The sequence below is a fragment of the Palaemon carinicauda genome, chromosome 35 (genome assembly GCF_036898095.1).
Source record: "Palaemon carinicauda isolate YSFRI2023 chromosome 35, ASM3689809v2, whole genome shotgun sequence".
Taxonomy (NCBI): Eukaryota; Metazoa; Arthropoda; class Malacostraca; order Decapoda; family Palaemonidae; genus Palaemon; species Palaemon carinicauda.
Window position 1 is genome coordinate 26,134,140 of NC_090759.1, and position 25,000 is coordinate 26,159,139.

The window sequence follows — 25,000 nt, forward strand, 5'->3', positions numbered from 1 at the left end:
GATGGGAGAGGGGGGGGTAGGAGTAAGAAAGAGAGGGGGGGTAGGAGTAAGAAAGAGAGGGGGGGGTAGGATTAAGAAAGAGAGGGGGGGGTAGGATTAAGAAAGAGAGGGGGGGTAGGATTAAGAAAGAGAGGGGGGGGTAGGAGTAAGAAAGAGAGGGGGGGGTAGGAGTAAGAAAGAGAGGGGGGGGTAGGAGTAAGAAAGAGAGGGGGGGGTAGGAGTAAGAAAGAGAGAGGGGGGGTAGGAGTAAGAAAGAGAGAGGGGGGGGTAGGAGTAAGAAAGAGAGGGGGGGGTAGGAGTAAGAAAGAGAGAGGGGGGGTAGGAGTAAGAAAGAGAGAGGGGGGGTAGGAGTAAGAAAGAGAGAGGGGGGGGTAGGAGTAAGAAAGAGAGGGGGGGGGTAGGAGTAAGAAAGAGAGGGGGGGGTAGGAGTAAGAAAGAGAGGGGGGGGTAGGATTAAGAAAGAGAGGGGGGGGGTAGGATTAAGAAAGAGAGGGGGGGGTAGGAGTAAGAAAGAGAGGGGGGGGGTAGGATTAAGAAAGAGAGGGGGGGGTAGGAGTAAGAAAGAGAGGGGGGGGTAGGAGTAAGAAAGAAGAGGGGGGGGTAGGAGTAAGAAAGAGAGAGGGGGGGTAGGAGTAAGAAAGAGAGAGGGGGGGGTAGGAGTAAGAAAGAGAGAGGGGGGGGTAGGAGTAAGAAAGAGAGAGGGGGGGGAGGAGTAAGAAAGAGAGAGGGGGGGGTAGGAGTAAGAAAGAGAGAGGGGGGGGTAGGAGTAAGAAAGAGAGAGGGGGGGTAGGAGTAAGAAAGAGAGGGGGGGGGTAGGATTAAGAAAGAGAGGGGGGGGGGTAGGATTAAGAAAGAGAGGGGGGGTAGGATTAAGAAAGAGAGGGGGGGGTAGGATTAAGAAAGAGAGGGGGGGGTAGGAGTAAGAAAGAGAGGGGGGGTAGGAGTAAGAAAGAGAGGGGGGGGTAGGAGTAAGAAAGAGAGGGGGGGGTAGGAGTAAGAAAGAGAGGGGGGGGTAGGAGTAAGAAAGAGAGGGGGGGGTTAGGAGTAAGAAAGAGAGGGGGGGTAGGAGTAAGAAAGAGAGGGGGGGGTTAGGAGTAAGAAAGAGAGGGGGGGGGTTAGGAGTAAGAAAGAGAGGGGGGGGGTTTAGGAGTAAGAAAGAGAGGGGGGGGGTTTAGGAGTAAGAAAGAGAGGGGGGGGGTTTAGGAGTAAGAAAGAGAGGGGGGGTTAGGAGTAAGAAAGAGAGGGGGGGGGTTAGGAGTAAGAAAGAGAGGGGGGGGGTTTAGGAGTAAGAAAGAGAGGGGGGGGGTTTAGGAGTAAGAAAGAGAGGGGGGGGTTAGGAGTAAGAAAGAGAGGGGGGGTTAGGAGTAAGAAAGTGAGGGGGGGTAGGGAAGGTAGAAAGAAGAGGGGGGGTGAGTAGGAGTAAGAAAGAGAGGGGGGGGTAGGAGTAAGAAAAGAGAGAGAGACTTCTCCCTTAAAAAATTTTTCTTACTGACCACATTTCTGGTGGAATATAAGGTATATACATATTTCATGGTGATTTTGTCACGTCCAGATTGTTTTTTCGTACGAGAACACCCCTGAATGCCTAAAAGCGACATGTTTTCTCCGAATAAATACACTTCTGGTCCATTTGTGTATTTATATTGGATGCATGCCTCGTTTTCTCTTGTAAAACTTTGCTTTTTTCTGTTCTTGTTTTCCTCCTGTTTTTTATTCATAAATTTTTCTTACGTATTCATACATTTTTCTTACGAAGTCATAAATTTTTCTTCATGGAACCTATGTTTTATGCAGAGCAGAAGACCATGTTGTCGAAGCAATTTCTCAGGCAATATATTTCAAACTTTGTTTTTATCATTGTGTTATTGATTATTGTATACATTATCGTCTTATATAGCGTTATATAGTTACTTTACAGTATAGTTGCATGTTTCGTATCGAAGTCATTTTGAATTATAAGTATACTGTCAGAGATAACGAAATATATGTTACTCACAGTCCATAAATCTGACCAAGGTTCCCTCGGCCTCCATTTCATATAGGAGTCTTGTGGGAGGGGAGGATTGTGGGAGAGGATTGTACCTGGATTCCGTGAGAAAGTGCCCATACTACCCTGTGTCAAAGTTATATTTAAGAGTTACTCTGCCCTCTTCCTCGACTGTCTATATACTAAAAAATATATAAAATGATTTATTAATAAAGCAATTGGTTGATTAATATTTAAAAAAAACCGCACAAGATTCATAGGTGCAAGATATAGTCTCACCGTTTTTGGTCAATTTCGATTTGTTTGTTTATTACATCTATCACTAAAATAAGAGTTAAAATTATTGCCCGGCCAATATTTATAGTTACTTCAATTGATTATTATTGGATCAATTGCCGGGTTTGTTCATGTTTGTGTATCTTCATTTTTCTGTGCGATGCGTGAAAACATTTTCAGATTTTTATTGATGCATAAGATTTCGTTGAGACTTGAACTTGTATACAGTATCGTATTTTTGTGAGACTGTTGTCCTTTATTACTTCCGTTATGAAACTCGTTAAGAGTGACATACCTAAATATGTTATAGTTGTTCACGAAATATCTTTGATAAAATTACCCGTTAATTAAAGGTTTGCAATGACCGTTCTTAGTAGCTTCTGTCTATTGTTTTTGGGTCTTGTGTTGGCCGGGTTAAGAAACAACCTAAAAAGCAGCAATATTCCTCTCTTAGCAAACACATTTAAAAGATCACCGGAAACTTTGAATGCATTTCCTATGCATGACTTCCCTTTGTCGCGGAGCCTTCCCTATCCTATCGTCAACATCCTAAGGTCCAGAATGGCTTGCTTTTCATCTTCAATCTTCCTCCTTTGTTCCTCTTAAATGAGGGGCACCTCCCCCATTCGCTTCCTAAGCCCCCGGGGATAAACTAAGGACGCCGTCTAAATGGAAAGGGGGCTAAACATGATGACAATATCTACAAACTATTTTTCTTTACGCGTTTTCACTTTTGGAATAGCTTTAGTACCTGCTTTAAATTTAGGAGATTTTATATACAAGACTTTATTATTATATTATCACGTTCATAAATCCTTGAGTTCAAGTTAGAGAAAAAAAACAACTTACTTACTCATAGTTTTTCTCAAGGGAAGAAATGTTAATGTAGGAATAATTTAGAAATATACAGGTAAATTATTCAACTATAATTGGATTTTATAAATGTCGTATGTTATAGTTGTGCAAAGTCTATAGAGAGAAATAGGGAGGGTATCGCACAAACTTCTTCGTCGGAATGTAGCAGAATAATGATTGAGGTATGTAGTTCTCTCTCTCTCTCTCTCTCTCTCTCTCTCTCTCTCTCTCTCTCTCTCTCTCAAATGTACGAGCGTAAATTTTAAATTTTCCCGTCTGAAAAAAAAAACAAGACACGCGACATGCCCAAGCGATAACATTTCTTGTGCTGGTTTGAGTATTTGCTATAACATTATGCACTACTCTTCGATTGGGACAAGTGGACGATATATTTCAGATTATTTACAGAGCAAAACCGTTTCGGTTGCTAAGTGCCGAAGGTGACATTTCAGTATTTAAAACTATTCCAAGCACTATAACCGCTTTATTAATGCTAGCTGGGACACATTATAATTTAAGTAATTATTTATTGGAAACTTTTTAATTTTAGTAATTATCACAAAACTCTGACCCACGTTTTTTCTCTTGAAATTTACCTTGCAAATTTTTCCGTTAGGTAAAGACATATTATTAATATTTAGAAGATCTTTATATTTTTTTTTTTTGGTTTACAGCCAATCAAAAGCTATTTTTTATACCGATATTTTACTCTTTATTCAAATTGCTGATCTATCTATATACTTTTATCTAACATTAACCAATTTCTCACTTCTATTTCCAGTCAGTAGCAGTGCTGGGCGAAGACGGAGAGAAGGCCCAGTGTCGGGTGCTAGACTGTGACACCATCACTCAAGTGAAATCCAAGATATTAGATGCTTTGTACCGCAATACTCCTTACTCCCTCAGACCGTCCGTCCACGAGGTCAATTTAGGTAAGTTCCAATGTTGACTTTTCTGGATTAACGCTAGTTCCTAGGAGAAAAGAAATTTAAGAATATATTATGTTTCAGGCAACGTATTAATTTATTCATAGTACAAACTGTGTTTGACGTTTTGTGTGCAGTTTTACATATTGTAAAAAATAAGGGTAAAAACCCTCCCCTTAATTGGTTTTCCTTGTATTTACGAAAATGTACACACGGATAAGAGCACCCATAGGGCCTAGAGCATGTCGTATGATGAGAGTATATTTTCTTAGATATAGTTACAGAGAATCAGCAAGTAATTTTGAATAATTCAATTTCGCCTGCTAATTAATGTAATAAATTAGTTGTAATTTATATATGAAAGATATTGCTGAAGCCATATAATTATTTTGATAATGTATATTAGTTATACACAATTAATTGAACGTTAATATATAGTTGCATGCGTCTATCAGCCAAATAGCAAGGCGTGTATATACGTTAAATCCAACAAAATTTGAGACAATTTACTTTTCATGACGGGACATTTCTGTGAAGTACAATTATTTTTATTGCTTGGTGGCAGGCAACGTCTATAACCCCCATAAATGTCATATATACTTCGTAAAAAAAACTACCTAAAGTAACGAATGGCGTGCTGAGGTCGCAAGCCGTCGGCATTCATTTGATCTTTCGGGGGTCTCATGAATAGAGACTTGGCGTGTCACAGACGCAGACTCAAACAAATTAAAAGTGTACGCGCAACGAAAATTAACGAGTAATATGTCTCCGTGTCATGATTGCACTCGTGTTGCCAAATTTATTTTTTCTGGTGGAATTTCCTTTCAATAGAGACGATTTTGTTTTGCTGTAGCTATTGTTATTTATTATTGCGGTGTTAACTTTGGATTGATTATTTGCTGATAGTTCGTTTTTAAACTGTACAATCTCATGCTAAAAAGTCCCCTGCTCAAGATGCCCTTTCCAAATTATTATGATTTTTACGAGTCCCTAAACAATGATGATACCAATGCTGTAAAGATTATCTTCATCTGTTGCATTTCATTCCGCAGGTTCTGTAAAATAGAAAAAAATTCCTTATGTCATGATTTACCAGATTTTTATTGTAACATTTATATGTCGACTTATGATTTTAATATCACCCTAGATCGATTAGCGGAATTTAAACGTAAACCTCTGGCAAGTTTTTATGTTATGGGCTATCTTCATAAAAATATATGACGGCAACAAAGGTTTGATGCATGATGATGCCTCCAAGTAAAAGCAATCCAGTTGAGATTATATAATTCAACAGCCATTGTTGCAGGAAAAAAGCAAAGACAAATGCTGGCTAGATTAGTGAACCCCAGCAACTTCCTTCCCTTACAATAGGATTCAATTTACATTTATAGAAGGCTCGTAAGTTTCCCAAAATAAAGGAGAAAGTGGTGGATACGGCTGTGCTGTTTTATACCGCGAACATCATTAATAAAACAAGCAATATCCAAAAAGTCAAAGTAAATTAAATAATCAATTTAGCACAAACTGCTTAAATTAAATAATCAATTTAGCACAAACTGCTTACAACCCCCAGTCATTACAGGAAAATTGATAAGAGGATGCAGTCTACGTGGAAAAGGATGGCGAATAGGATGAACCTTATAAGTATTTCAGCCATGAGAAGCACTAGTACAGCAATATTAAGAAGCATCGAGGCTCCAAAAACTGTAACCCATGTCAGTTCAGAACAACTCTGAGAAATACAGAGAAGACAATGATCACAAGAACAGGTTCATTGCCTAGTACCCATGAAGCAGATATTGCTAGTTCGTTCTACATCAGAGAAGAAAATAAACGACAAAAGATAACTAACTAACCCTGAACCCACCAGCTCAAATTGAAATTATAATTTGCTTGGGAAACTGCAGTTACATCATCATAATAATTATGTAACTTAAATACCAGAAATTTCCAGAGCACCAGTCAAGACCGAACTTTGGAAATGGTGAATCTGAAGAAAACTTATGCCATGCAACAGTGATCAGTAATGTAGCGTATAGCATGATCACAGGGCAAGAGGCACCTACTTCATATCACTAAGGAAATCTGTATGTGGGGTTTGATGTTTCTGGCCAGCTTTCTCCATACCTCTGTCCCACATTTCATCACCAGTTAATCCCTTTGATCGAAGGTCATCCTTGATATAGTCCATCCACCTTTGCTTTGGTCTCCCTCTCGTTTCCTGTACCTCTCCATTTCCATCACCCTCCTCCCAATATACTGTGTATGGATAAAACAACATGCATATTTAGAAAGTAAAATAAAATAAACCACATGTATTTCACTTAAAGCTGAATGATTTTTTGAACCACCCAAACTATTATAACCAGAAAAAACACACGTAAATACAAGAGTTTACTCACGTGTAACAGGATGTGCAATGGAGAAATTACCTACAGCCTGAGATAAGTGGCCAATTGGTAGAAACAGCAACCAGTTTTAAACTGCCTATGTACAAAAGATTTTGCACGAGGAAAATTTCCCATCTACAACTATGCCCACCTCGAAGATCATTGGGACATAAAAAATGAAACTATAAGCGTTCAGCAACTATTATTTGCCAATGACAAAAAGTAATGTGGCAGTGAGGCTCACGCACAGTAACCCCGAATACAAAACAAAAGCCTCTGGAATAAGATTCATACACTTGCTTGGTCGTTTTACAAAGCCAGTAAAAAACATTGGGTTCTTTGGACACATACTTGTTTCTGCTAGTGCTAAAGAAGAGTCTGTCACTCAGCCACTGCTCCGTTGTTACCTTCAGAAGAGAACAACAGGGCCCTTCACTGCATCAATTTGTGCCAGTGATGTTTTAGGAAAAAGGGAATGGAGAGTTTTATCAAATTGAATTATGGAGTGATGATGTATTTGGCAACAAACTTTGCACATTACTGATGCCAACTTTGCCTATACCCTCCAATTATCATACTCGATGAGAGTCTTTCAGCTCACTTCTCACTTTACTGAACCTTGAATAATGACCTTCTCAGCAACTACACCACACATGTAAAAGATCAGAGTACCAGCATTGAATCTCCTCAAGAGTGGACAACATTTCAAGGAGGAGAGAGTATCTATGCCCATCAGCCTGAAGACAAGCTCAGGGATGATAGGCTTTCACAACCTTGACTGAGAATAGCTTCTAATCTAAGTCTCAAAAGATTGTCCTGTGTAAACTATAAAAACTGTAACAAAATAAGAGGAAGAGAAATAAATTAGAATAGTGTAACTGAGTGTACCCTCAAGCAAGTCTAATCCACCCACTCTGGAGACTTTTCCTTACCCTAGATTAAGTATACTTTGGATCAGGGTGAGGATGCATGGGAGGTATAGGATGGAGCAGATTACCAGGACTATTGATTTCACTGAGTAATATGATCCATACAATCAAAATGCCTCCCAAGATTTTTAAATTGAAAACAATAACATATTTACACGATATCAAGTGAACCAAGCCATTATAAAGAATTTGTCAAACTAGTATGAAATAAGCTCAACAGATATATACGTAAAGGCTGCAGAAAGGAATATATATTCTTGGAATGACTGACCAAATGAGAATTATTTGTACCTCTTGCCATTAAAAGACCCATTCAGCTTAGACACCACTGAAATGGGAGAAAATGCTCAGCCAAGAGAGTCAGCAACGATACTATGGCTCTTACAAAATGTGGATGTGACTCCCAAGAGCTTAAAAGCATGGTCAACTGCCCATAAACTTAATTTCAAGAGAACATTTTACCACAACAAGTTGGAGCCATAAATCTCACTGACATTCCACTTAAACCGATTATAAATAGCCGACCAAAGAACAAAGACTAACGCCAAAGGAAGAGACAATCAAATGGAAACGAAATAATGCTCCCAGCCTTTACCACAGATAATCTGAAGAAAGCAAGGTCAAATGGCTAAAAAACACTAAACCTGAATGAATAATTTAGCCCTGTATCAATGTGACCTATAAATTTAATGAGCGCCAAACCAGGATGCTCTTGCTGTGGGCACGTCCTCAAACCTCTAACCACAATATATACAGTAGAGGATGATGGATTTGAAGAGTGACAAATCACTGAAAGTGTTCGTAGACCTAACAGCTGCATACGACTTGTTGTATCACAGAGGCCTAATTCTGTATGTAACCGAAACATTGACTTTTTCTTCTTGAGTGGAGTTTAACTACTGCACTGTAATGTTCAGTGGCTACTATCCTCTTGATAAGGGTAGTAAAGACTATGATAAGGACCTCTTCTAGGACGACAACACTCCAAAATCAAATCATTCTTCTAGCCTCTGATCCATGGCCTACACTGTATTGGATTAGAGTTCTCTTGCTTGAGGGTACACTCGGGTACACTATTCTAGCTTTCACAACTAGGGTTGTAGCTTTGCCAGTAATAAATAATAATAATCCGAAGCCTCATAGAAAGGCACAAATTTTAAGTAGAGATGGATGGCACTAAACTGGCAAGTACAAAAGAATGGCCTACCTCAAGAGTCAGTCCTTGCACCAATATATATATTCTGTATTTTCAATCTGTGCCTAATGATCAACCCTCCCCACAAAAGGCCTGCAGATTCATCGAAAAGTTGAAACCACCCTTGAGCAAATGGGACAGTACTTATGACAAGTGGTCCCTGAATCTACTAAACCTACTATGTGAAGATACCTGAGAAACTTGAGTAGCCAATTGCACCTCAGAAGATCCTCTGGCTTGGCAAGATATAGGGGGTAACACAGTATAGAAAAGTGTGGAGTCAATGCTCACTTACTAAAAACAACTGCCTTAGCCCGTGCTATGCACTAGCCGAGTACTGTGCGCAGGTGTGGAGCAAATCATCACATGCCAACAAAATAGATCCTATGCTACAAGGCATGCAGAGTCATAGCAGGGACACTGCATCCCCTTCCTTCCAACACCCTTTACAAACTCGTTGGTATTGCCCTTCTCTCAGAAATCAAGATGTATAACAACACAGACTGAAAGGAATAAACAAATCTTGGACTCAAGACACCCACTACATCTTAGGAATAAACAAATCTTGGACTCAAGACACCCACTACATCCTAACATAGTAATTCCAAATAGACTGTCAAGAAAAAACTTTGCTACTGTGGAGGAACTGCCAGCCCAAATACCAACATGAGTGATATAGAATGGACATAAGAGATTGACCCCTACAGCACAGTGCAGGACTCTCACTGAAGTAATTGCTGATGGGGCACTACTTCCGAGATGTGATTGGTGTGACCTCAACAAAGCTAGAGTTGTTCATAGGTTAGTGGCAATCTGGTCAAATGGGACCAGTCCTGAGAATGTGGAGAAAATAAGAAGACCAATCTTATTCTCCGATCACGCCAACTATCTCATAATGTGTGTGAACAACTCTTAGTAGTTAATGAAAGAATACTCCAATGTTGTCCGTTTGGTGTGATAAGCTAGGAATGAAACCAACAGGTTCAGTCTATGTCTGTGATGAGATGAACTTGCCATCGTCACCTTAAAAGGTGATGTGTGTAATTTCATCACCTTCATAAAAAAATATTCCCCTCCTTCCACAAATTGAATATGTTCTTTTGAATTTAATGAATAATCAATTAAGGTTTGTTGTATCACAAAGGATGAATAAAAATGGAAAAAATACTACTGCTATATGGGCATTGAAATGTAACAATGTTTATAAAGTAGGTCAGTGAAGAAGTATTCATGGTGAAGGTACTCGATATGAAATATAGTTTGAAATATGAAATTAAAATGGAAAAAATTAGACAATAAAACTCGTTGAAGGATCCATTACTGTATCATGTTAAAACAAATACGAGGCTGGGTCAGTCTTTTCTCTAAATTATGTACATGTTTAAAGTAAAGAACATGCGAGAGAGGCAAAATAATAAACCGCTAACTGAAAAACAACTTGTTATTTGGTTTAATAAACAAGGGAAAATTTTGAAATAGGCTATATAAAAAGTTCATTTATCCCTTTTCCCGTTAATTCCACCTCTCCCCAGTTAATTTCTAACCTGTGTGCCTTACGTTTTTCTAATGCTCTTTTCACAACTTTTACTCATTTTTCCTTCCTCCCTTCTAGTGTTACCAAAATTTAATTACCGATTTGACCAATTGATTTACAGGCTCATATATATATAGTGATCCTCTTATTTCGCAGTTATTTCTTCTATCCCCTATACCTATAATTTCCAATTAAGCTCTCGTTTAATACACTTTTAAAACTTTACTTAATGTACCTTTTTATTTCCCCAGAATGGCGCCATGGTCGTAATGGTCACCTGACCTTGACCGACGAAGACATGACAACAAAACCTGAAGGGAGTGGATGGCGAAGACTTAACACCCTGGAACACTATGGTGTCAAAGACTCGGCGTTGATGGCACTGGTACCCAGGCCACACGATCACCATACCCTCAATAATGCTAATTGTAGTACGAAGTGCAATAATTGTAAGTAACACAAATTAAGAGATGAATAAATTGGATTTACTCTTATTATTATTATTATTATTATTATATAAAATGTTTATAGTGCTGTTTATATACACATTGCACACACAATGATGTTTTTTACATAAATGGGTGGTGCTTTAGAGACTAACAAATTTGTTAATAAATCAAAGCATTAAAATTTTTACAACCTAATTCACTAAGTAGAAATGAGGTCATGAGTTATTATCTCTTTTTATAGAAAAGTAGTACGGTATATGCCCAAATAAGAATATAGATTAAAGATGTACGAAATGGTTTGCTTGTTGTGTCAGAAAAATACAAGTGATGGGGGGAGTCCAAATGAGTGCAAGTCCGAGGAATTTAAGATTGTTCATTTGGAGAAGAAAGAAACTCTTCGATAATTTTTCTTAACTAAAAAACCTATGCTTAGCTGATTTTTTTTAAGGAAATGAAGGGGCGATTATTTTAAATTTAAGCATTGAAAAAGATCCAGCACAATTCGAATGTATAGTATTCCCTGGAGTAATTACGACTGGATTGGCTCGTGAGGTTGTGTTTGGAAATTGTAAAAATTCCACTATTGGAGCATATGTGACATAGGGATTGTAAGAAGAGTGTTTGAAAGATATGGTGATGGGATGAAAAAATGAAGGCGTGAAGTGGGAAAATATAGATTTCCTTGCATTGCGTGACTTTATATATGAGACAATTTACAGTTTACAGGAAGCCCTGAAATAGGGGTCAATACCCTGTAGAAAGTGAAAGAAAAAGGGCAAGAGTGTAGTTAAGAACTCCATGGAAAATAAAAAGATTTCTTGGGATGTGGAAGACGAAAGAAAAAAAATTGCAGCAGAAAGGTGAAACGTTTGTGCAATTTTCAAAATGTGTAAGCTATTTTGAAATAATCTTAAACATATATTAATGTGGACTGGGCATGTAAATATATCCATCCCCTGTTCAGATATCTAACCAAAAGTTCTCCAGAAGTTTGCTTTTTAATAAATAGCTTTTCCACTAAGTAAAAATACACTTAACCCACATTTTCTTTGGCTCTAATTATATATAAGTTTTAGTAATTACTTAAATAATGATTTTAATGCGCAATATCTAAATAAGGGTAATTTAATTGTGCAGAGAATTCTAATAAAAGGAATCACAATAGTTCGCAACGCAATAGTTAAAAAAAAAAACATTGGACCGTGATTAAATTCCACCATACTTCATTGATGGACCGAATACACAATGGACGAGTTGGTCTAGCTTGGTTTAATCCACAAAGGTTCACAACTTTTTATTCAAATTCCAACTTTAGCACGAACTCCTGCCTTCTGCATTAATGAACAGTAACATTAATTTATAACTTAGGCTTACATTCATCGTTAGGAGTTATATTAAAAGTGAATGCCTAATAATCCCCGATGGAATACCGAGGTTGAAGTAAAAAAATTAATGGCTTTGGATAATAAATGATGCAATCATGGGTAAAATATACCTCACTAGGTCTTTAGTTAATATAAATTTGATTTTACCTTGACGTTTCTCAAGGCAGAATTTGCATGCGAGATGTTTTCTGGTAAATATTACTATAATGGCGCAACTAATAAAAATATTTTTAACAATTTATATTATTTTTCACAGGTGCTGGTTACGGAACAACTGGCAGTCCGGTCAGCCACTGTGGTGACGTGGAGGCTTCCTCTGTGGAACCCAACGCCTACCATTTAGTCAAGCTTGTCGACCACGACTCTCCCTGCAGAGGCGTCGAGAGAACCCACAAAGCCATCCCTGAAATTTTCCTCACAAGACTCCTTTCAACAAAAGGCACCGTCCAGAAATTCGTAGATGACTTCTTCAGAACTATCCTCACCCCTAACGAGACCCTGCCTCCTGCAGTCAAGTGGCTATTCGACTTCTTCGATGACTCTGCCAGGAGGCACGGCATTGTCGACCCCGAAGTGGTATTGGCATGGAAGTCTAATAGCTTACCATTGCGCTTCTGGGTCAATTTCATCAAGAACCCCGACTTCATTCTAGATGTCTACAAAAGTCCCACAGTTGATTCGTGTTTGTCCGTCATTGCCCAAACTTTCATGGATGCTTGCTCAACGACTGAGCACCGCCTTGGAAAGGACTCGCCCTCCAACAAATTGCTCTTTGCCAAGGACATGCCCCAGTATAAAGCAACTGTCAGGGCATTTTACCAGGGCATCCGAGCCATGCCTCCCGTTACCGACCAGGACATGGCTGCCTTCTTGCACCACCTAAGTCTAACGCACTTAGGGCAGCTGGATGCTAAATCGGCTCTCCAAGAACTTTTCCAGTCTTACATTACTAGATATTACGGACAAATAATAGAGAATCTCGAGGTAGATATCGAGTGTAGAAGTTTACATTTAGCACATAAATTGGACAATGTCATGTGCACCTTAAATGGAGAACCAACATCCATGTGCTGAGACCAAATGAAACCACAGGCCGTTTATATAGAATGGTTTCGCCTCGGAAGAAGCTCTCACCACACATGTGCCAGTTCTCTGTAGTTGCCTTCTGTATGACTTTATTCTCATTGCTGTTAAATGCCTAGTTCCTAGCCAAAGAATAGGTGTATGAGGAGTAGAAAATAAAAAGAACTATTGTGGTGGATTCGTTGTTATACATTTCAAAATAAAAGAAAAGAAAAGAAATAGCACTGCATGAGTCCTTCCAGTTATTGTATTCAACGACGACTGTTTATTATGTGGAATTGTGTATATGTGTTTAATCAGCTGTACTTAATCAAATGTCTGTGATTTTAAAGCGTAGAGCATTCCAGTCTTTGCGGGCTCCTTACGAGTACTGCACTACGTGCTGGAGTCTTGATTTTTACTATTTTGTGCCTATCTCAAGGTGCGGGTGATTGAACATACTCTCAGAATCACAACAGGTGTTTTGAAGGTTGACACGTGACACCGAAAGTGATCAGTCGCCCATGCTTTAGAGGATAACCGTGGACAAGTTATGCAAGACGATCTTACTAAGGTTTTCAAGTGAAGTATAGAACTTCATTCTTAAAATGTGAGGAAAAAGAATTCAGAGATAGAATTTGTTGTCTGCAATATGTCTTCAAATGTTTTGACTGAACTTGATTTCTTTCTATCTGTCCAAAATATAAAGCTGCAGTAAATCAATGCCTATTGCTTCAGTTAGGTCGAACGACATACAAGTTAGAAAAAAAAATCAGAACAGCACGCACTTTACTTTTTACAGAATCATAGAGAGGCATCTCTTATTTTTTAATATTGTTATCCTTTATGCCATTTGAGTGTTCATGATTTACAGCCTACACGACTTTAATATTACAAGTTAAAGAATTTTCAATATAGCCTGTCTTTCAGTGTATAAAATAGTTTTGCAGATGGTGTGGAAAAAAAGATAAACATGAAGAAATGAGTGGGTCGCTACTGCTGTGAAAACAGCAAGTGAAATTTGGTGCACAAAATAGTTGACTTTATAGCAGCAACTATATAACCACGGGGAAACAAAAACACATTCCATTGAAAAAAAAAACATATATAAAAACTTGAAGTTCGCTTGACTCCAGAGCAGTTGTAATGTTGTTATATAAAAATCTTCGGAAATGTGCTAGATATATATATCAATGTTACATGTATATGTGGTTTTGTATACAGTGAAAAAGCAAATCAAACAAAGTTTTTAAATAGCATAGAAAGAGCTAATCAGCTATAAACACAAACTCCAATAACGTGAAGCTGTTTTCCCCGGAAATGGCAAGTTAAATAAAAATATAAAAAAAAGCCGTAACCATTATTGCTGCAACGCGGTGCAAATACAAAATGTTCGTCCTGTTTCTTACTCTGTCACACACTGTATCTCATTCTGATGCTACTTCAAAGCTAGTCATCTTTGTCCACGTATCGGGCTTAAGGTATTCCACCAGTTTCACGGATTCAAATTCATTCATATACCTTTCCTATATACATACGAGGTAAATGCTGCTGTCACTGCTAAAATTAATCACAGAAATTAATCACATTAAAAAAGAGTTAAAATTGTACAGCAAGATTTTTTTTTTTATTTCATAGCTTTGTCCCACATAAGTGTGAAAATCCTTGAAACTGTTGATGTACTATATGCTACACGTTCCAACACTTTTTCACACATTAGCTATATTTTTTATTTTTGATCGTAGCCAAGAGTAAAAAAAAAAAAGAACCATCCCATTTTTTCAAATGGCCTGTAGAAACAACCCCTCAGCTCAAAGAAACTAGGATGAAACTGTATATCATAACGTGTTTTTACTTAAAAGCTCAGAACATTTCTTCTACATTACTGAAGACGCCTTACTTGATTAAACCTAGTCAGGAAAGTGTTAATAGAGACATCCAGACCAACCATGTTAAAGTTAACCCGCCCTTTTTTTTCATTTACAAGCGCTGGTTTCTCTGAGCTAAGGGTATATCACAAGATCCGTTTTACATGAAATTGCTTTGTACTTCTGTGAAGTTATTGTTCTTATTACCGTTGTCATTCATTTGATTTTCATTTTTAAAATGTACGGAGTATCGCTGGACATCCAATAGACAACAAAAATAATCTTAAAAATAATTTCGAAATTCACGAGGTTAATATATCCAATTAATATCGCATAATATAATTTAATTTTTAAAATTGAATTTTATTTTTCGATTTCTATTCGAGAAAATTGTTCGGTTTGAATTTCTAGTGAATTTTAAAACTGTTTTTAGTGGACTTAAGTCTATCGTTTGGTGGAAATTTTTATATAAACGTTTATTTTCTAATGTTTTGTGATTATAAAATGAAAATTGCCCAGTGTTCGTTAGTCAATAGATTATTGGGATAATCAAATGCCAAGTGTATATTGTGGTGTATTTTTATATAAATAGTGCAGGTTTGTACATACTGCTACATTTTAAGCTAATATTATGCAGAATAAATATCTAAAATGAATCTGAGTACTTTATAAACCTCATGAATTCTCTTACTTCAAGGTTAGCTTTGTCATCTACATGACCTAAATTAGTAAATGTTTTTTGTATCATCTACATATGTGAGTAAATATTTTTTTCAAGTCCCAATTAGGTCGCAACCCCAACCCTTCCCTCCTCTTACTCTGAACTCATGTCATATTCAGTCTTCTAACAAACTGCTAAAACTCAACCTTTCGAAATATGGCCTAAATTGCGTGTTCTCTCTCTCTCTCTCTCTCTCTCTCTCTCTCTCTCTCTCTCTCTCTCTCTCTCTCTCTCTCTCTCTCTCTCTCTCTCTCTCTCTCTCTCTCTCTCTCTCTCTACAGTAACCAAAATTTATTTGTAATATCAAGAATCTATTCTTGTAAACAGTCTCTTAATAAATATCGAAGTATCTAATCTACATTCCTTGTATTTTTAAAATTACAAGAAAATATCCGATCCAAGACTAGATTAACAACCTGCAAATGAAAATAATTTTTTAACTAACGAAATTGTTGCCTTGCCTCCTATACGGTACTTTATTACCTTAGCCCCTTTAGGCAGTTGCAACAGATGTGTCCTAAATTAAGGGTTCCATAACTAGTTCTCTCTTATATTGCTTCTCTAACGTTGCGATATTAGCTTAGATCCCATTTCAGACCCTTTCTTTTTCCCCCTTTTTTCTTTCATTCTTCCCTTTCAACATTATCACGTATATATATCAACCTTACGTTTGTGTTCATGCCTTCCATGACTATCCGATTAAAGTTTTCGTTTGTACAGTTGGCTTCATTAATTCGGGTACACTTCACGGGAAGCTAAGGAGATGTCGGTGTACCTGAATGAATGAAGTCAACTGTACAATCTAGGACAAAGTACGGCGAGCATTCCACGGGTGTCAGTACTGGGGTTTCTTAGTTTGTTTACTTGAAAGTTTGACGGCCGCTCTTGAATGGCAGAGGCAAGGGACAGTGACTCTGCCCTATCAAGCAGACGATGCCCTAGAGACTGGCCATATATACATATGATCAGCGCCCTAGCCCCCTTTCCACTCAAGCAAGGATCAGGGAGGGCCAAGCAATGGCTGCTGACTCATCAGATAGACTTATAGGCTCCTCTAAACATCCTTAGCTCACAAGCATGGTGAGATTGCAGCGACCAAAAGAACTAAAGAGCTTGAGCGGGGCTCGAATCTCAGTCAGGAAAGTTACCATATCATCCACTATTGTCGCAATGAAAATAATATCTGGAAAATATTGATTTATAACTCCATCACACAAAAAAAAAAAAAAAAAAAAAAGCACTGACCATGGGATTAGGATTCAAAGTTAAATTCTCTTCGATAAAGATCGAAATAATTGTGGAATTCTGGTGTTTTAAGAACCACAATCACTAACTTCTAGAGAGAAAAGTTATGCACACTCATCACATGCTGCCAATACCGTCCGAGCAACGTATGCATTACTAAACCATATTTGCATGGTCTATTTGGCCCCTAATAGAATGGCCTCCCAAGCCCAAGAGCCGGACCATATGGCTTGAATAATAAGGAATTAAAGTAGAAAAAAAAATGTTTTTTTTTTTAAATTATATTTAAAGATAAATAATGAACTTCAGTATCATGAATGACCTTCCCAGCCCAAGAGTCAGACCATATGGCTTGAATAATAAGGAATTAAAGCAGAACAAAAATATGGTTTAAATATATTTAAAGATAAATAATGAACTTCAGTATCATGAATGACCTTCCCAGCCCAAGAGTCAGACCATATGGCTTGAATAATAAGGAATTAAAGCAGAACAAAAATATGGTTTAAATATATTTAAAGATAAATAATGAACTTCAGTATCGTGAATGACCTTCCCAGCAAAAGAGCCGGGCCATATGGCTTGAATAATAGGGAATTAAAGTAGAAACAAATTTATGGTTTGAATTATATTTAAAGAAAGATGAATAATAAGTTTTAGTATTATCATAAATTATAAACACTTTTCATAATTGGTAGCTTCGTCTATGAAAATACTGCTAATCTTGCCTTCAAGCCATCGGACCCAAAACACTTTTAATAAACTCAAAATACCAAAGGCGCAGCAACGAAAATCGCAATAATTCCGCTCGTTCCCGACAAATCCATTAAAGGGAAATTAAAACTGTTGACGCTATGTTGAACCAAAACTTCATTTCATATTCAGAAAGCTACATCTCATAATTCCCACGTAAATGGTTTACATACCTCGAAATCCGTTAATGTAAGTGTGTCTGATAAAGCCATTTACACTCGGGGTGGCTTGGGGACAGGGGTGAGGGAATCGTGAGAAGAGCGAACATCACGAGCAGGCGTTAAAGAGGGGGAGGGAAGGGGATATGAGGGGAAGGGGAGGTGGTGTTACAGCTGACAGCACTCTCCACCTTAATGCATGATCATCCATTTTTGGAAAAAAAAAAAGGATGGAAGCGAGGAATGGGATGAGGGAATGAGAAAGGGAGAGAGATCTGTAGGGAAATAAGACTCAGGCGGATGGAGAAGAATAGAGAATGTTTTTCTCAACATGGTATAGATGGGAAACAAGATTTTTTCAAAATGTTTTTAAAGTGAAGTAGGATAAAGTAACTAGTCATATGTTTATCAGTTCTTCCTTCCTTTTCTTAAGAATTAAGAATGCAAATGACGAATTCAGTCCTAAATACTTCAAACACAGCCAGTAATGAGGCAAACGTTTTAATGAAGTTAAAATGTTATTCATTCGTGACTTTAATGAAAGATTTTCTATCTTTTGGAATAAGTCTTATAAAATGCTTAACACTGATAAAGACCAAGTGATTAAGAATTAGCTATAATATTGTAATCCGGCTTTGGAACAGCTGCATAACGATCTGTTTTTGTTAGAACTTCAAACAGATGATGTCTTGCAGCAAGAGATCGATTATTATTATTATTATTATTATTATTATTATTATTATTATTATTACTTGCTAAGCTACAACCCTAGTTGGAAAAGCTAGATGCTATAAACCCAAGGGCTTCAAGACATGATACAGTGTTAATTCTAATCGAGATAATATACTTTAGAATTTATATACTATAAAAATACGACGAGTTGTCATATATCGTCATGGAGGGTAAAGTAATGTAATTCATCAAGGCAGGTTAAATGGAAGCTTTTTTTTTTTTTAATTAAAAATTCGAGAACCACATTTAACAAATAATTTTCTGAACTTCGGTATTGTTTTTTCTCAGCTTATTGTCTGCAGAAATAAAACGAAAAAGCAAGAAAATAACTGAAAAAAAAACATAAACAAAACTGGTAACCACTATAAACCTAACAGTATTTTCATAAATTAAAAAACAAAAATGTTTTAACCTTCAAATAGAAATTAATTTTAAAGTTCAGAAAGTTAACCGAGAACAGTAAAGGCAGTTTCAACAAGAATAAAAAAAATTAAATGCATAACATACTATGTAAACAAGTAAAAGACATAAATGAAAAGATATGAAGGATAAAATTTCACATTTTTTTCCTTATTGGATTTTCTTATTTCTGTTTATGCCACTGAATCTAGTTCTAATATCAGCGTCAAGAAACTAATTCGGTTCAAGAGACTAAAAGGGAGAAATTATATACAGATTCTATAACAAGTTTCTAAAAACTTGTCAAGGGAGATTTTCAATTCCGTTACGTAAGCAGCAAGGCTCAATAAACTTGATGCGCGTCACACAGCTCTCTTAACACTTCAAATCAATTTTTTCCTCGTTATTCCCAATGGAGCTATGGATATGTAACGTAAATAATACATTGAATACTACTTAGTACTTAGTTCTTTCATCATTACTTCAAGTATCATGAACTTCCTGCATGATATGAAGTCAATTACATGTCTGTGAGCAACATTCGTACGGTTTTAAAGTATGTTGCCTGGAGGATATTTTAAATCGCTTTAACTATTCTAATCAATAAACTTATTCCTACGTATGCCTTGCATTTTTCCATTATTGAAAATATGCTTTGTGGAAGAGGAAAAGAAGCGTACATATTCTCTAAACTAATTTAGCTGGGCTTTTTAGGAAGTTAAACCATTTGTTAGTCTCGGAGATTATGTAATCTATACATTTTTACCATACTGAATGAGGGTCGCTATTCTGTTCCTTGATCTCGGTAAGCAAATTTAGTGAGAATTACTCCTTAACATTGCTTAAAGTTGAGAAGTTTGTGGCCTCTATGTCTAGTATTACAAATTGAGGGATTTACTCTATTCGACACAGAGACAATCTGAATAAAGGGGAGATCCAGAGTGGATAAAGTTAATGATTCATTTAGAAATTATGCTGTCTATTAATTACTTAGAGTTGTGGTTTAATCTATGCGAACCAACTTTTAACTTTCAGCCAACAGTTCAATGTGGTCCATTAAGAGACAAGCATTGTAAGGATCATACAGAAACCATCATATAAACCTGCCATTACAAATTTTACTCCCACATTTATCGGACTGCCACCCTCCAGTATTTTCTTCTAATTAGAGCATCTCAAATATAAAAGATCTAACCTTTCACTTTTGCTGTGCTACCACTTCTACTGTATGGCTTCATATATTTCAGTATTTATCACACCTTTCATTTATTCTTACTTCTTAAATATCAAGTAATAGATACATACATACATATATATAAATATATATATATATATATATATATATATATATATATATATACATACATATATATAAATATATATATATATATATATATATATATATATATATATATAAATATATATATATATATATATATATATATATATATATATATATATTTATTTATTTGAATATGTAAGCGACATGCATATGTTTATATATGTATGTATCCATATACTATATGTATATATATACACACATGCATATATCTGAAATAAATACGTATGTTGTGAAAATATATAAATGTACATATAAATATGTATGTATATGCATACGTAAGATTGGCAAGCTAAAAAAAAAATAGCATAGAAAGATCGTAAACAAACGGGAGTGGAAGGACATGTCTAAATCCTTTGTCCTACAGTGGGCTAGCAACGGGAGATGGTGATATATAGCTAAATTATATGAATGTATGTATAAATATACATTTTCTATAAGCATATATATTTCATATATATACATATGTATATATATAAATTTATATACATATATATATATATACATATATATACATAAATTTATAAACATATATATGTATATATATATATAAATATACACATGTATATACATATATATAAATATACTCACATTTTATATATATATATATATATATATATATATATATATATATATATATACACGTGTGTGTATTTTAACGTATATTTAGTAAGTACACATTACATATTGTAGTAATGTACAGAACTCATCAAATAAGGGAATTGAAAAGAATACATAACAAAATACAGGAATAAAATCCTTATTCAAACTGATGGATATATATATATAATATATATATATATATATATATATATATATATATATATATATATATATATATATATATATACATACACACACACAATGACTAGGAAGATTATACCACATTCTGGTCATGACCGAAATAAAACTTCAACAATATAGTGTAGCATCGTGTCTTACTGTGGAGAAAGCATGGGTGTTTGAATGAACTGCATACCTTGTACTATGTATAGGATGGGGCTGTCTGAGAAGATCTTAATGCAAAGAATGGTTTGAATCATGAAAAAACGTTTATGCATCATGCAGATAAGTTGAACTAAACGACGGTGTCAGAGATTAATATCAAGATCAGGAATAACTGTTACCCACCTCACCTTATTGATAGAATTACCCATAAATTCTTTTCCGACTACCTTTAAATATCTAAAGGCTCCTAAAAAGGTAATGCATATATCATTACCATAATTATGTAATACGTGCTTCCTCCAGACGCAAAGTTATACCACAAACATTATTGTTCACAAGTTTTTGTTTGACAAAATAAGGCGAAATTCAGCAGCTGACGACCAGAAAAGAGTACAATACCCGAAACATGGCAGAATGAAAATATGAAAAAATTCTACAGAACAGATTGATCGCCGAATCTCTCAAAAGACTTTACCAATAAGCCGAGTATAGTTATTTAAAGTCGAATCTGATCTGTTAAAAAAATTAAGAAGCCTTCTGCTTCTCAAAATAAGTCCGTCTACAAGCATCATTGAACCAGGGATTCTCTTTCACTCGTTATTCTAACACACGAAAAGACACACACCTATCAATTATGTTGACCACATTCTCACTGAAGAGAACAACATGCTACACACGCTAACAATGACCAATTAAAATCTAAAAGATCACTCAAAATGGCATCCCAGTTTGCTTGAAATTTTATACATATCTTACATGAGTGTGACACATCAGCAACAGGCTGCTCAGGCTTAATTACTAACTAAATCAATGTATGATCAGACATCACAACTGGAGGACAGTGTATACTATGTATAATATATATGTGAATATTTACATATATAGGTATAAATAAATAAATAAATAAATAAATATATATATATATATATATATATATATATATATATATATAATGTGTGCATGTACACAGTAAATATACATGTAAGTGTATATATACATCTGCATATAAATTACACACACATATATATGCATACACACATATATATATACATATATATATATATATATATATATATATATATATATATATGTACACATACATATATACATATATGTGTGTATATATATACACATATATTACATACGTATACATTTAATATAATCTACGTATATTGCAGTAAATATGTGTATTCTAAATGTTTATATAAGTACATATATACAGTACATATGCATATATCAAATCTATTAAATTTCGTATTCCTGATCTAAATATTAATCTCTGGCACCGTCGTTCAATTAGTTCGTTATGCATGTTGCATAAAAGTTTTCATAATTCTGATCATCCTTTACATTCAAATATTCCAGGACAGTTCCAACCTGTTCGCAATACTAGGCATGCAGTTAATTATAATAGTCAGGCCTTCTCCATCATGAGGCTCAATACTACACAGTACTCTAGAAGTTTTATTCCAGCTGAATCGGTAGAACTTTAAAAATTCAAACATGCAGCAATTGCTTTTATGCTAAACAGACTGACATAAGTCTTTTTATAGTTTACATATGAAATAGGTTTTGATGTTACTGTTTATAAAATATTTTATTAATTGTTAATTATTTCTCATATCGTTTATTTATTTCCTTATTTCCTTTCCTCACTGGGCTATTTTCCCTTGGGCTTATAGCATCTAGCTTTTCCAACTAGGGTTGTAGCTTAGCTAATAATAATAATAATAATAATAATAATATATATAATATATATAATGTATAATATATATATATATATATATATATATATATATATATATATATATATATATATATGTGTGTGTGTATCTAAATACACATATACAGTATATATTTACAAGTGTATATTTATATTATGTATTTACATGCATATATGTATGTATATGTATATATATATATATATATATATATATATATATATATATATATATACACACATACATACATATATATATATATATATATATATACAGTATATACATATATGCATATGTATGTATACATTTATACAAATATATACATATATGTATGCATATACACTATATGTTTGTGTGTGCAATTATATACATAAATATGCATATGTATGACTATACAATTATGTATCCGTTGAAGCAGCCTCTGCACTTCCATCCAGAGTATCATACCTTGCCACTTTTAAGTACGGTACTTTGGTATGTTACTTTGCATTTGTAATTAGGCAATATCTCAGTGGCGTCCAAAACGTGAAGACAGCAGAGTTCTAGATACTTTTCAGAATAACTAAAACTGCATTCATGTTTCTCCATTTATTGTGTGGCGTAAACACTGTGTTTCGAGTAATTTTTTCCCCGTACCTGTTCATCAGGACTACAATGGTTAAGTGATGAAATTACACTGATATAAAGGCTATGGTGATGAAAATCTTGAAATAAAAAATATTTGGATACACCAAAATTAATCAATAAAAATAGATAAACAAATAAACATTCTTTGAAATGATAAAATGAAAAAAACTTTAAGATCCGTTTTCAAACACACACAATTTTTCACATGGCTTCACAGAATTTCACGAAAGATCTCACCAGCATTCTCCTTTTTCAACGAAGCTTACGATTTTATTTTTGCAACTGGATTACCATCGGATCTTCAAGATGTTCAAATTAGACTCATTTGTGAGGTTTACCCTCCCCTCAGAAATTTAAATGTGATCAGTGTTTATCTCGGATTTGATTCCTTTGGAGCAGTGCCTTTCCTTGTGACAAACTGTGATCTCAATGCTCCAGCATTTTCTCTGCAATGAAGCAGTTTCTGCACTCCCATCCACATCATAAGGAAAGGCGGCACTCCAAATGAAATCAAATCCGAAATCAAAATTTCTGAGGGGAAGGATAAATTCACAAATCAGTCTATTTTGGATAAGATCCTACATCAAACCCGTTGCAAAAATGGAATCGTAAGCTTTATCGAAGAAGGAGAAGACCTGTGAGATCGTTCATGAAATTCTATGAGGCCATGTAAAAAATTATTTATGCATTTCAAAATTGATCTTGATTTTTTTATCATTTCACAGAATCTTACGGCTTTAATTTATCCAATTTGGTTAATCAATTTTGGGGTATCCAAATATTTGTGTTAAATCAAATTATCACTAACATGGCTTTTATATTAAAGGTAATTCCATCACTCGACCATTGTAGTCCTGATAAAGTCACATGAAAAAAGAAAACAAGTTAATAAAAACATGTCTCGACATCAAATAATAAATGGAGAAACGTAAATGCAGTTTTCCTGTTATCATAAAAGCTATCTGGAGCTCAGTTTTTTTCCGGAGAAATGCTGTCTTAAATTTTTGGATATCACTAAGATATAGTCTATTCATTATAAAAGTAAATTATCATGCCTAAGTACCATATTTAGACGTGGCAAGGCATAGATAACCCAGATGAAAGTACAGAAGGTACTTCAAGTGAGAGGGAATGCTGAAGCCAAGAGGCTTCAAGTTGTGGGGAGTGTTGTCGTTCCAGATGAACTGGAAACAGGAACCAAAGTAGCCATCAAATACATAAATCCTGAGGGAGCGAGTAAGCTTCAGTTTCTAAGCTATGATGCACAAGCAAAGCTAGTTTTGAAAAGTCTGTTTCAACCACTTTACAACAGTGGAATCTTGAACTTCATTGGAGAAAAAGGTGAAACAGCATGGATGGGAGTGCAGAAACTGCTTCATTGCAGAGAAAATGCTGGAGCATCGAGATCACAATTTTCCATAAGGGAAGGCATTGCTCCAAATGAAATCAAACTTGAGATCAACAAAGATCCCAAATCTGAGTTTATGAGGGGGCGAGTGAG

The 25,000-nt window shown here is 35.5% G+C and overlaps 1 protein-coding gene and 1 long non-coding RNA gene across 2 annotated transcripts in view; one reads left to right on the forward strand and one right to left on the reverse strand.

Moving 5' to 3' along the window:
- The window catches only part of LOC137627664 (plexin-B-like), a 54,711-nt gene extending 39,205 nt beyond the window's left edge, over nt 1–15,506 (forward strand). Inside the window, exons 13-15 of the mRNA XM_068358845.1 lie at nt 3,900–4,050; nt 10,344–10,541; nt 12,183–15,506. Of these exons, the coding sequence (XP_068214946.1) occupies nt 3,900–4,050; nt 10,344–10,541; nt 12,183–13,000 (1,167 nt within the window). The 3' untranslated portion in view covers nt 13,001–15,506. The remainder of the gene's footprint in view (nt 1–3,899; nt 4,051–10,343; nt 10,542–12,182) is intronic.
- Nucleotides 3,955–25,000, reverse strand: part of LOC137627667 (uncharacterized) — a 53,923-nt gene continuing 32,877 nt past the window's right edge. The window contains exon 3 of the long non-coding RNA XR_011041199.1: nt 3,955–4,090. This is a non-coding gene — a long non-coding RNA (uncharacterized lncRNA). The remainder of the gene's footprint in view (nt 4,091–25,000) is intronic.